Source organism: Acomys minous, assembly GCF_964271855.1.
Source record: "Acomys minous genome assembly, chromosome: 16".
Classification (NCBI taxonomy): Eukaryota; Metazoa; Chordata; class Mammalia; order Rodentia; family Muridae; genus Acomys; species Acomys minous.
The window spans coordinates 48,449,388-48,463,304 of NC_140498.1; the positions used below are offsets into that span (position 1 = coordinate 48,449,388).

At 47.8% G+C, this 13,917-nt stretch overlaps 1 protein-coding gene across 9 annotated transcripts in view; it reads left to right on the top strand.

The window, feature by feature from the left end:
- CLEC16A (C-type lectin domain containing 16A) overlaps nucleotides 1-13,917 on the top strand; it is a 189,192-nt gene that overhangs the window by 19,694 nt on the left and 155,581 nt on the right. For all 9 annotated transcript variants that reach the window (XM_084763150.1, XM_084763155.1, XM_084763153.1 and 6 more), the window contains 6 exons: nucleotides 2,138-2,286; nucleotides 5,084-5,189; nucleotides 6,865-6,988; nucleotides 8,636-8,810; nucleotides 10,038-10,091; nucleotides 12,948-13,061. In XM_084763150.1, the coding sequence (XP_084619276.1) occupies nucleotides 2,138-2,286; nucleotides 5,084-5,189; nucleotides 6,865-6,988; nucleotides 8,636-8,810; nucleotides 10,038-10,091; nucleotides 12,948-13,061 (722 nt within the window). The remainder of the gene's footprint in view (nucleotides 1-2,137; nucleotides 2,287-5,083; nucleotides 5,190-6,864; nucleotides 6,989-8,635; nucleotides 8,811-10,037; nucleotides 10,092-12,947; nucleotides 13,062-13,917) is intronic.

The window sequence follows — 13,917 nt, forward strand, 5'->3', positions numbered from 1 at the left end:
CTCTTGCTCCTCCTGCACTAAGTTCTAACATTAGTTATATGCTACCATGCCCAGCTGGTTTTATTTTTATTTTTAAGGGTTTTTTTTTTTTGGGTGGGGGTCATTGTAAAACAACGACGCTTAATTACAAAAGTGCAGTTAGGTGTGTGTAGCCTCTCACCCTACAACTCAGCCATGGTAGGCCGGGCTGGTGGGCTGGTCACTCTCTCCCCACCACTTCCGTCCCGTCCCACTGCCTGGTGTTCCTGCAAGTGACTCTCCCTGGCCTGGCTCACAGCTGCACTGTTACCAAATGAACCTGCCTGGGCGTCTAGGTGCTTTCCAGGTTTTCGCTATTACACTCTTACAGGCAGCCATTGCACAGAGGCCACCGTTGCCTGTTTGTTTGGTGACCTAAGTGACAGAGGCCCAAGAGACTGAGATTACTTACTGACTCCCAGGTTTATTATAACAGAATTACCGCAGAATGTCAGCCACAAGTGAGGGGGTAGTAGAAAAATCCCAGCCACACAACAGGCCCCGTCACTGATCCCTAACCCCCACAGAGCCATCTTTTAGAGGACTTAGAAAAGTCCCCATGGGGAGCAGATGAACCCTCTGGCTGTCCCAGGTGTAGAATGTAGCCAGAAATGTGTTTTTAGTTTTTAGTTTTTTGTTTTTAACATACCTGAAGCTGCTATCTTTGTGGTCCGTTTGTGGCCCAGGAGCCACTGGCCTATAAATACAGGGCTGACTAAGATGTCCTCCATCCTTTCTCCTGTCAGCCCATTGCTCCTCCCCAGTTGTCCCTAGCCTCATCATGAGAAGTGTTCCAGTTATCTGAAACACCAAGGTTTAATGTTACATGGTAAACCAAATGTGGATAAATAAGTTGGGGACAGTTTAAAAAATGGAATACTAAGCCAGGCTGGCAGTGCACACCTGTAATCCTAGCACGCAGGGAGGCAGAGGCAGGCGGATCACTGTGAGTTCGAGGCCAACCTGACCTACAAAGCAAGTCCAAGACAGCCAAGGCTACACAGAGAAACCCTGTCTTGAAAAACCAAAATGGGGGCAGGGGGAGGAATACTAAATAGCAACAAAGAGGAGGAGGTGTATGGTTACCACACAGGGAAGATACTGACAGGGCCGGGTATGAGCAAACTCCCTGAGGAACTACACATGTCCTGGGTCTTAACTGACTGGGTCCTACAAAGCATACATCTGTATAATACCCTGAGGGTCACGTGCTTGTGTGTTAAATATGTGCAGGAACGTGAGGTTATCACACTTCTGTTTCCACGTAAAGCAAGGTCACCTGTACCACTTATAACCAGCACTCATTTTACAGTGTGTTAAGATTTTAGGACCCCACCCCACCCTCGTGGCCTCTTGTGGAACTGGCTGCAAGCGCTGCCTTGGGTGTCTGGGATGTGAGGACAGTCTGCCTACAATATCTTTCACCGCACTGATCACTAGAGTGGGCTTGGCTAATCCTGCTGGCTAGGTGAATGGTAGTGGTGTTGACACCTTCAGCACTTTAGGTGTATCCCTTGATAAGGTTTGCTCTGTCGACAAGGCCAGCTTTCCCAGCAGAGGTGGGACATCTTCAGCCAGGGGTGTGGGTAGTGCAGCTTCCCTCAGAACCAGGTCGGTTGCGGAATTGGGACCTGCGGTGGGTAACCTGCTGCTGGACACATGGTGCGGATGCAGCGACCCTCAGAAATTGTCAGTAGACAGGAAGATTAAAGACACGGGCAGCCCCTTCTGGCATCCAGGCATGACAGTGTCATTTGATGGCCATGTGGGGCAACTCTTTTCTACAGTGAGGCACCTTTTACCCTCATTTGCAGGTGGCTTGTACCAGAACCCCATCCCCGTTTTTCCTCCCCTTAGCCCCACACTGCACTTTGCTAGTAGAGAACAGAAAACATACACGGGTTTGTCCCTTTGGGTTCACAAAGGAGGCTACAGGCATGTCCCTGGAAGGGCCTGTGTGCTTGCTGGTGGTCCTGCCCAGTGTGTGACTCTCAGAGCGGTGAGGGCACGCTGCCCTGTGCTCACCTAGTCAATATTCCTATGCTCAGTACCCGGCAGCCTTCGCTCCTTCCCTCCAGCATGAGCTCACCAGCCTCCCTTTGTGTTCTCTCTCTTCTAGATTATTTGCTGTCTAATAACTATGTAAATTCGATCATTGTCCATAAATTCGACTTTTCCGATGAGGAGATCATGGCATATTACATATCGTTCCTGAAAACACTTTCATTAAAGCTCAACAACCACACTGTCCATTTCTTTTACAATGAGGTGAGTGGTGACCAGCAGGTGTGTGGTGATGTCAAGCTAATCCCAGCATGGTAGCCTTTGCTCTGCATGGTCAACAGTGTGTCTACAAAGCACTTTCCTCAACACAGGCTTTGGCATACTTGCAAATAATTTTCTCTTTTTAAGTGAGTGAGTGTGTGTGTGTGTGTGTGTGTGTGTGTGTGTGTGTGTGTGTGTAGAATGTGCACATGTGTATATGTGTAGTCTGGGTTCGTGAAGGCCAAGTGAGGCCTCTGAAAATCCTCCTTTGTCACTCTCTGCTTTGTTCCTTTGGATCTCTTCCTGAACATGGAGCTTGTGTCTTTGAGGTAGGCTGGCAGCCAGCAAGCCCCCTGTCTCTGCCTGTCTCAGTTGTGGGGTTACAGGCATGTGAGGCAGGTCAGGCTTGTTAAGTGGGTTCTGGGATTGGGACTCTGATCTCATGACTATATAGTACGAGTTCTCAACTGCTAAGCCCCATAAACTTTTTCCTTTAATTGGACAAGTTACCTTTCTATTTTTTAATGTAAAATCCAATTTACCAGGGAGGGAAATATCCAGCGTTATGTTGTTGAAAACAGCAGAAACTCCATTTAGGCACAGCTTTTCTCCCTTTGCTGGGTGATAAGAGAACTCCTAGGCCTCTCTGAGCCCCTTCCTATGAGAAATAAGGTAAAACTATACGTGGCTATAGGCATATAGCTTCTGGGATCAGACTAAATGAGATATCTCAGAGTTGTGCGAAGCAATACGCTTGCTGTCTTTGAGGGCCTGAGTCCTTCACATTCCTTGGGAGAGCTATTAACAACTTACATAAAGTAATCACTTCAACTCTGATCGCTCCAAGGAGCCTGAGGATAAGGTCAGTTTAGTTCATGCACTTAAAAGTACAGATCCAGCTGTGCTGGGCCCAGTCTATATGCCAGCTCATTAGGTCAAGGGCCAAGGCTTTTCCAACTTCCTTCTCAGTAACTGCAACTGGCACCTGTTCTAAGCTCTGTCCCATATGGTCATGGTGGCTGTTGCAGCACCAGACATCACTCAGTCACATGCTACAGTCAGAATTCTGATATCACTTCCTTTTTTGTATCCTTTTTGAGAAAACTCTTTCAGAAGTCTCCCCAGACTTCTCCTTGTCTTCTGATTAGAATTGCAGTACACTCTTGTCAGTGTGTCTAGACTTGAGTCTTGGCTTAGTAGGACTATTTTACATAGTGCCCAAGAAGCTCATGTCCCCTGGAAGCTGGAAGATGGTTGGAGGCTCTACGTCATGGTCATGGTTGGTTACCTGAGGCTGGCTGTGCATGGGAAACCACAGCTCCTTCTCAGGGGCCTCTTTCCAGCATCCTTACAGCCGGCTTCCGAGAGTGAGTGACCAACAGACCACCGCAGTGCTGCTTTCTGTGACCAGCCTCGCGTAACACACTTACTTCTACCATACTCTGCTCACACAGGCATGACCTGCCTCTCTCTGGGTGGGACCAGCCTGAGTGTGACATAGGTGGTGAGCCTGGTTGGGGGCCATCCTGGAGGCTGGCTGTCATATAGCCACGTGTTATTTGTGTGGCCGGTATCACCTGAGTGGGTGTCACACATGCTCAAAGCCTGTTTTTGAAGTCATACCACAATCCCAGGCTTTTTTCTGAGTTTGGACAAAAAACATCCATCATCCCTCATTGCTATGGCAACAGTCTGAACCTTGATTTTCATGATTCAGTAGTCTCTCTCAGGAGGAAATGCTAGCCAAGAGCCACAAAACATGTATGTCCTTTTCCTGGCACATAGTAGGTGCTTGTTAAACGTCCAGGGAACAGCTGTCACTCAGAGGCTCTCCCAGTGGAAGAAAATGTAGACTAGAGCAAGGGCCTGGGTATTCTTTGCCCAGGTGCCTTATGAGTCATGGTGGGAGAGGAGAAGCCATGGATATAGAAGAGCTGCTCATCCCAGGAGCTGTGTGCGTGCGTGCACGTGCATATGTGTGCATGTGTACATGTGTGTGCATGTGTGCATGCGTGTGTGTGTGTGTGTTTGTGTGTGTGTGTGTGTTTAAAGTGGGCTTAGTGTCCTCTGTAGTCTGAGCCAGGCTAGTAGTTTCCACTTTTAAAATTCATACTTGATTGCTAGTCCTCAAAATGGAATTGCACCTACAAGACAGTTATTTCTTTGAGTCTCCAGCTCCATTCCAGGAGCCTAGAGCTGACTGAGATACTCAGGCTGGATCTCTCAATGATGTAGAAATGTTGGCCCTAGGAGGGCAGCAGAGTCCACTGCCCCAGGGCTTCTGCCCTCTCTTCTCAGGCTAAGGCAGTGAATGGATGTCTTGTTCTGAGCCATTCAATGTGTTAACAGCAGGAGACTCCTGATACTCTCTGCCCCCATAATAATGCTACCCTTAGTGTTTCCAAATGGAACGTGGTATAGCAGCCACAAGTTCTGAACTTTGTCCAAGTTGGTCTTTCCTCAACTAGCACTATTTTCTGTGCTGTAGATATCAAGTGCTGGGCTGAGCACTGGACCAGAAACGACCTCATTTCATCCTAGTGGCCAGAAAGTGGGTGCTAGAACTCCCATTTTATAAATGAAGAAACGGGCTTGGAAATACCTCCTCATACAGCTAAAATATGAGAGGCCAGGTCAGACATTCTGTGGACCCTTTTCTCTGCCCTGGCTTCCTCACTGCCCACCATGGCAACACCTTTTGTTGTTGTTTCTTTTATCCCAGTCTCTGACTAATTTGAGAAAGATTCGGGAGCAGGCCTGTCTTGTGGTTTTTAACTTTTGGATCCACTTCCTGTTTTAGCACACCAATGACTTTGCCCTGTACACAGAAGCCATCAAGTTCTTCAATCATCCCGAGAGTATGGTTCGAATTGCTGTGAGAACCATCACCCTGAACGTCTATAAAGGTAAGTTTCCTCATGTACTTGGGCCTCAGGTGTTGGCCCCCATGTACCTAAGCACGGTTTCCAAGGCACTGGAGATTGCCAAGTATGACGACTCATGGCTGCTTGTCTCACAGTAGGTCTGCAGGCATATCACTGTTCCCTTGTGGAAATCTGTGTGCTGCATGCTCTAGTATTACTCCCTGCTGTTGCCCCAGTAGGCTATCCTGAGGAGTCTTTGTGAGATTTAGAGTGGCCATGGGATAGTTAGATAAAGCAAAACTGTCATGAAAATTTTAGCTCTCATATTTTGTGTTTTGGCTTATAAAATATACTTTTATTTGTTTTATATTTTATCTTTAAATATGCATGGGAGCATTTCCCATCATAAGCAGCAGGAGGCAGTATTGTATTCCCAGCCAGCCACCAAGGCCAGTGTTAGCAGACTCCCTGTCCTCTCAGTGTACTTAATGCTCCACACTGTCCCCAGCAGACAGCCTCTCCAGGAGTCCTGCCCGTGCTGCCGCGCAGGCTGCCTGCCCGCAGGTGTTGGAGCTGGCACTGCCCCTGGTTCATCTCCTTGTGGTGACCACAGTGGCACTACACCTCTTGTTTCTTGGCCATTCAATGGCTTTGACTTTCATGAGTCAAGGTGGTGCTTGAGATGGCACCCACTTGGGGGCTGGGGAGGTCCCCTAAAATTATTATTACTGTAAATTTAAGAGCCTTTCTCAGAACCTAATTGGGTTCAGCTAGAGGTTGTAAACTGAGGGTCTGTAGACCCAAACCAGCCTTCAGATACATTTTAGTTAGCTTACATGGTCTTGGAAAAAAAGTATACAGAACAAACAGGAGCGAGCTTATCACAAAAAATAAAAATAAAATAAAAAGTGTGCGTGCTCATGCACACCCCCACCCCCATACACACCCATAATTTAAAATTTGGAGATTTCACACTGCTTGCATTTCTGACTTGGCAATGTGCATCTGGCTGTTCTGGGCCTACACTCCCATGGGAAAGTAAGTGGTCAAATGCTGGGAAGCAGCTGCTCCTTTCTGTGCTAGGGCTCCAACTCCCTAATTTATGTTCCTAGCCTTTGGACTTGCTTCACTGTGCAGCGATTGGCCTGGCAGACTTGTGAGTTTGCAGCCTTGGCCTGCACACTCGGTTCCACTGCCCTATGCTCTCTGTTTTCTCTTGCTCTCCTCTAACTGTGTCTTTTGGTTTAGATGCCACCTGCCTAGGCTCTGTCCCTCTGGGCCGCTGTCTCACCTTCCCAGTTCCTAACCCTGTTAACTGTTGTCTGTTTTTGCCTTTCCTCCAATGCCGATTCCTGTTCCTTATTCCAGTGTCATGTAAGTTATTAACCTCTGGTTTTCCTCTTTTTGAATTTGCCTTACAAGTAAACTCAGGAGACTTGCTTTGAGAGAGCGGCATTCGCAGTGTAGTCAGGCCTTGCCCAGTGCTGATAGGTAGCCTCTCAGTGGAGTGTTGAGTGGGAGAATAGCACTAGTACTGATTTGTTTGATAAATAAGATAATTATTTTCAAGTATTTACAGGAAAGACTGAGAGTATCAGATGGTAGCAAGGCTTTTTCATGGTGGTTTTAGTTTGCTTGGGTGTTTTGTTTTATTTTTTAAAAGTGTCCCTGACTTATTTTAGTGGCTCACTGTTTCTTCTCTTGTGTATCTTCTCAGTGGATAACCAAGCCATGCTGCACTACATCAGAGACAAAACCGCTGTTCCGTATTTCTCCAATTTGGTCTGGTTCATTGGGAGCCACGTGATCGAACTTGATAACTGTGTGCAGACGGATGAAGAGTAAGTAATGCTCCAGGGGTCTCCTTGGGAAACAGGGTGGCGAAAGAAGCATGTGTTTCCTTCCACTAGGAAAAGTGAAGAGCTGCACTTAGGCCTGCCTAGGCTGCAAAACATTCTGCCTGCCTGTTCAGGACAGTGGGAACTTGGAATTTTCCCATGTGCCTCCAGATGGGCACTGGGGAAGTACCCCCCTAGCTGGGCTGTGAGGCCTAACACGCATGAGGCCCTAGATTTAGTCTCCAGTTTCATATGCACAAATCCTTCTCTGGGTTGGGGAGTAGCTGGGCTGGATCTGACAGATGGCTGTTAAACCCACCTGTGGACATGACTTCGGTAAAGCGTTTCTAAAGGAAACCATTAAAAACTAAGGTATGAACTGGTATGGTACTGCACGCCTTTAATCCCAGCACTGGAGAGGCAGAGGCAGGTGGATTGTTATGAGTTTGAGCCTAGCCTGGTCTACAAAGAGAGTTCCAGGACCACCAGAGCTACACAGAGAAACCCTGTCTCAAAGAACAAAACAAAACAAAAACAAAAAAATAAGGTGTGTTAAAAGCCCACTAAAGCTAGTTTTTGATGACATCATAAGGGGCAGTATGGGACATTGTGTGTGTTCTGCGTCTCTGCTGAGATAGGTTCATAGATTTTTATTATGTTTGGACTTTGCACTGCGGCTTTCCTATTGGTATCCAATAGGTATGGAATAAGTGCTCTGAATAATGTAAAAGCAAGTCTACACCAGCTGTTACTTACCTGCCTGATACACATTACTTCTAGAAGGATAGTAAACAAATTTTAGATTGTCTAGTGAGAGAGAGAAAACCATGCAAAGGTGGTAATTCCCAGATGTCAGTAATGGGTGTTCGTTAGTGGTGGCCCCATTGGAACCTTCTCTTTGGCTTTTCTCTGCCAAGGCTCCTGACTTCAGAAATGGCCCTCTGCTTGGGTAGTAGTGATGCTGATACAAATGCAGTGCCCTATCCCCCAGCTGATTGCTCTTTGCCTGCTTTTTGCTTTAGAGGAAGTGAGCTCTCTTTCTGGCAGCTTTGACTCCATCCTTTTGACTGCTCCCTAGAAATACAGGCAGCACAGTTGTTGCTTGCTTCAGGCCTCTAGTGGGGTCTCAAGGAAGAGTGTGTCTTTGTTCTGTGTCCCTGCCACGTGGTAGCCAGAGCTGTGGCAGAGTAAGCCTTCTTTCTCCATGATTCCATTCCTCTGGAGTGCTTGGCTTGGTGGGATTCTGGCTCCGTTGGTTACTGTTCATCTGAGGGGCGTGGGGAATATTACCATGTTGGCCAGTGACTAGACTACTCCCGTGCAATGGCTTCCTACAAAGGCCTCAGTGCTTTTCTTTGCTTAGCTTACCCCTACTTGTTTGGAGCTACAGTTGTGGGGTGCCTGTGCCAAGGCCGTCGGAAGGAACCAGCCCCAGGAGTTCTAAAATGTTTTTCAGTGGTCTGTGTAGTCACTTTTGCTGTTTCCCTGTCAGGGCGATTGTAGATAATCAAGAGATTATCTGCACTAGCTTACCTAATTGACTAGCTTAGCTAATGGATATGGGAGTGAGTGTGTTTCCACATGTGTCTTCTGTTTATGCTGAAGGCATCAACCTTGGCCTCTGGGCTAAGAGGAACATTTCTCTCACAGGCACCGGAATCGGGGGAAACTGAGTGACCTGGTGGCTGAGCACTTGGACCACCTGCACTATCTCAATGACATCCTGATCATCAACTGTGAGTTCCTCAACGATGTGCTCACAGACCACCTGCTCAACAGGCTCTTCCTGCCGCTCTATGTGTACTCGCTGGAGAACCCGGACAAGGTGAGTCTGCAGCCGACCCACTGCAGGGATAGTGCTGCCTTAGGCTGGTGCAGCCTCTTGTGGGGGTAGGAGTGGGAGCAGCAAGCTTCACACCCTAGGGAAAGGTCTTTCAAAGCCCATGCATCCTCCATTCTTGATGAGAGGGTGACCAAGAAGTGTAAAATTCCTGGTATCAGAGGGAAGTGAGAGACCCTACAACTTAGCCACTGTGTCCTGTGCACTCTTCCCTGAGGTGCTGCTGTCCCCACAGATTTCTCTGGTGCTCACTAGAGCTAATTCTCAGAGAATTACCAGGCAGCAACCAACACTTTTCTTGTGAAACATATAGGAAGTGCTGTAGCATGCTCAGGGGAAGGTACCCTGAATAGATGTAAGTTGTCAGCCTGAGTCCTCCATGGAGCAGGGGATGGTGATGTCCTGGGATGCCGTCTCACCTCAGGGGTTCTGGGTCAGCAAGCCTGGGTTAGGACAGGGAATTGGTATGAATAACTTGTCTCTTAGTGATGCAGTGAGTGGCGGGTTCTGGGATCCCCAGGAGAAAAGCTGCTTCAGTTGTTCCTTCAGTTAAGGTTGGAGGGAGAGAGAGCAAGGAAACCCAGATGTATCCAGCAGAACCCCAGCTGTCTCTCTGCAAGGGACCTTGTTTGTGTGCCCTAAGGGCATGCACCTTCTTTTTGGATCTAGAACATGGGCATTCTTTCAGCCAATAACTAAAACCAGCAAAAGGAAGCCACGACTCCAACTCATGCTAGAGAGCAGCCTGGGGTTGGAGTCATTTCTGCCTTTTTCCTTGGACAAGGCACAAAACCAGTGGCCTAAAGATCCCTCCCTCTCAGGACTGGTCTGACATGGGCCATCTTGGAGCTGGGCTTGTTGTTGTATATTTGTTTTCTGTTTCTGTTTTTTTTTTGTTGAAGCCAGAGGGCCCAATCACACCTTCCCCATGTTGTGAAGGCTTCTTCCTTTCTGAAAGTAGGTCTAGGGACTGCCCTCTGGGGCCTCGCTGCCCAGCTGGGAAACAAGCATTGCTGTAACTTTGTAATTAAGTGCCTCCATTGGGTCAGCTGCCAAGGCAGGGATTCCTAGGGGAATGGCAGGCTTCTGATAGCATAGTGGGGAAGGGGGTACCCTGGGGTGTGCTTCTTATTTGAACTGAGGAGTTGTGGTCTTTAATGTTCTGTGTCTGCCTTTTGTGACCCGAGCCACCTCTTCTTCTATCCTTACTAGGGAGGAGAACGGCCAAAGATCAGCCTGCCAGTGTCCCTCTATCTTCTCTCCCAGGTATGTTTGCTCTGACTCCAGTGTCTGCTACACATATGGGGTCCTGTGCTGTGTACAAGGTACCTATCCAGCTCTGTGGCCACTGTCTTGAAATAAAGTTCCAACACAAAGGAAGAATGTCCTGATTTTTATGCACCAAGTAGGGCTTAACCTCATGGTGGAAGATGGAAAGTAAAGGGGAGTGGTGCCAGGAATCCATGCTGTTGATTTCTAGGTGAGGCTTCCCAAACAGCTGGCTCGTGCTCTCCATCCCCTGGAGATGTGGGCTCTGTGGTTTGTGTTCATGGTGCTCAGACACGCACTCCAAGTGCTAGGCGACTGTGCATTCAGCGCCGTGGTCTAGCATGTAACCTTGCCAGGGCTGACTGCAGTGCGGCTGTGATGGTTCTGGCTCCAGAGGCCTTCTAAAGGGATCTCAGCGCAATCATAGCCTGAGATTTGAGTCTCAAGCCCGTTCGCCTGCCTCCCTCCTTAAACAACTGTTTCTTCCTTCACGTCTTATAGTTATGTAATATTTACAAGAAGGGGAAAAACTCCATGGTGACCCTGTTACATAACTTTAGAAATATTTTTATTACTGCAGTCCAGATTCGTGGGCCACTTCACCCAGCTGTGAGTAGCCAGATGTTCACGTAGAGCTTGGTTTCTATGTCTGCCATGGTACCAGGGCTGATTCCCTTTGGTGAGAGTCCCCTCTTCACCTGCTGTTTCAAGTTTGGGGTGATGCTGGTTCCTGCTGGCCTGAGAAAAGGTTCAGCTACCATCTTCTCACAGTGGGGAGGTTGATTGGATCCAGACATTGCCTGACCACTGCTTGCATCCTGGAGCCTTGCTCTAGAGTCTCTATTTGCTCTGTCTCAGGCCCCTGTACAATCAGCCACAGCACAGGACAGCTTCTCCTGGCAGCCCTTTGTGCTGACTCATTACAGACCTGCCAGCATTGCCTACTGGGAATTCTGGGAGTCTGGCAGGGTCCAAACAAGCTTGGCTTGCCCAGTTACAAGAGTCCAACCAAGAACCTCATTCTCATGTCTGTCAGCTGGTGGAGCATCACAGGCAGGTTCTCCTCTGAGGCGTGTGCTCAGTAGCTCCTGCGGCTGCTCCTCAGCCTCTCCTCTGAGCAGCACCTCTTACTGTCTTAGCGAAGGGCTCATGGCCCAGGCACCTAATTGTTTTCTTTCAGTATCTCACAAACCACATAACTTTAATTCATTGTTCTTCAGATTTCATAGCCCTTAGAAAGATCTCTTCTAAATTAAAAGGCTTGGGCTAGCAAAATAGCTTAGCTTGTAAACTTCCTGAGGACAAGTCTGAGGAACCAGGTGTGATCCCTGGAACCTACATCGAAGAAGGAAAGAACCTCCTCCCTCTGTCTGTTCTCGGATGTCCACATGCTTGCCATGGTGCTCACATGTCCCCCCAAAATAAATGAATGTAAAACAAAAATTAAGTTAAAAGTCTTAAGCCCTTGCTGGGTGTGGTGGCTCATGTCTTTAATTCCAGTATTCATGAGGCAGTTGCAGGCAGATCTTGTGACTTCATGGAAGAAAGAAAGAAAGAAAGAGAGAGAGAAAAATCTTGAGCCCTTCTTCTCTTACACTTTATTTAGCTTAATTATAATGTTGCCTAAATGTGTAAAAACTTAAAATCCAGTTTCAATGCTGTGCTTTAAAAGCATCTATATCCATATAAAGTTGATGCGTGCTTACGAATATCTTCAGCATAGCTACTATGAAAACTCACTTTAGCGACATCAATTTAGGTGATGCTGTCCCCTAAAACAGCTGCCTCTCATCTTAAGAACATGGTACAGATAGCCTTGGCCTAGTCACACTTCCACATCTCTCATGTGGGGATCCCTCCCACCAGGCTCCTGGCTCAAAGCCAGGAAAATGAGCGCTGCATGCAGTATTTACAAGGATCTGTTAATCTGCAGGGAACCCTCTGTCTTCAGAGATTTGCCCACAGGCGGAATCCATCCATAGGCAGTGATCGGTTCATAGGCAGTGATCTGTCCATGGGCGGGGGTCAGTCCATAGATAGAGATCTGTCTTCTAGGATCTGATCACCTGCCAGGGATTCAGGTATGTGGTAGATATACCACACACTATACTACATTTATTGCCTTTACATTTTTAAAATTTATTATTAGTGCGTATGTGCATGAAGTAGGCGTTAGCACATACACCATGGTGTGCATGTAGAGATCAGAGGACAACTTTGTATAGTCAGTTCTATCCTACGTTGTGTTGTGGGTATTGAACTCAGGTCATCAGACATGCTGTGACCATCTTACTGGCCAACCTTTACATTTTAAAACAAGGTAGTGGGTGTGTTCAGGCCTAATTGGACAGGTCAGCTTGGAGCACCCTGATTCCTACGGCCATTCATCTAAGCAGGAAGCAAGAAGGTAGGTAACAACAAGAGCTTTCTGCTCTACATGCCAGCCTGACTGGACCTACCTCTGGCTCCTGTGGCATCTACCCACAACACTGCATGACCCCAGCATGCTGAAACCCACAGCAGGGCTTGGGACAATTCCAGTCTTGGAATCTCAGCATCACTGCTCCTTTGCCACTCTTCTTATATGGAACTGGGCACTAGCATACCACAGAAAGGAAGGAGAGTGCTGACTGGGCTGCTTCCTTCCCACGGTGCTGCTCTTGAGCAGCGATGGTAGGTGCACTCCTGATGAAGAACAGCTGGCCAAACAGACAGAGGGGTGGAGACGAACCCTCAGCATTGAGGGGCTGCTCTCTCTGTGATGGGACCATCCTCAGCCCAGGAATTTTGGATCAGGAAGGAGGAGAGGAGGACTGAGCTCCTCAGTACATACGCTGTTTTCCCTTTCACCAGGTCTTCCTCATTATACATCACGCCCCGCTGGTGAACTCTCTGGCTGAAGTCATTCTGAACGGTGATCTATCTGAGACATATGCAAAGGCTGCACAGGATGTTCCCAGGAGTTCTGTAAGTCACTCTGGGGCAGTCTTTACACTTTGATAAGAAGCAGTACTTGCTTTGATAATTCATATTTCTGTGAAATTAAAAAAAATTTATTACACATTAGTGACGATGTGTCAGGTGGTTTGGGATACAGGGAACCTAGTCACAGTCTTTAGATGTGTACCTGAGGAAATCTGGAGTCCAGCATAACAGTGGATTTTATCAATCGGATATTGCAGAATGGATTATCTAACTCTCGGTCCTGAGATGTTGTGTGTACAAGGCAGTGTTTCTGATTCAGAATGAGAGCCAAGAGAGTAACCTATTTAGGCACATATGTCCACAGTGGTTGGGTAGTGACCGTCCATGAATATCACAGGTCCAGTGTGAGAACAGCAGGGTGTTCCAGTACAGCAATTTGGATAGCTTTTCTGTGTGCGCAGCTGCTGTCCCACCCAGCCCGAAGCCATCCTGGTGAGTGTGGATGCCATATTCTCAAGTCATCTTATGTTTCCGTAGAAGTGGAAGTTCTTGACCATGTCTAGCCATGTTGGGTTCTACAGAGCTTCGAGCTGTACTTTACACACTAGAAAGGGAAACACCTGGGGCCACTACTGTGACTACCTGGAGTCTTTCCTGCTTGTCACAGTACTTTGATGTCATCTTTCCCCTATTCTGATCATGTGTCCTGAGCCCCATGCTGCCTGGGCTCTCACCCCTCCCCCACGCCCACCTGTGTCCTTACCACAGCCATCACTGGAAAGGCCTTCACACCTGGCTCCTCAGTTGTGAGTTTCTGGTGGCTACTAGTATGTCTGTGATTGCATGGGCTGTGACATGACAGGCACCTGAGAGAAACAGGGAGCATCTTGTACCAGGA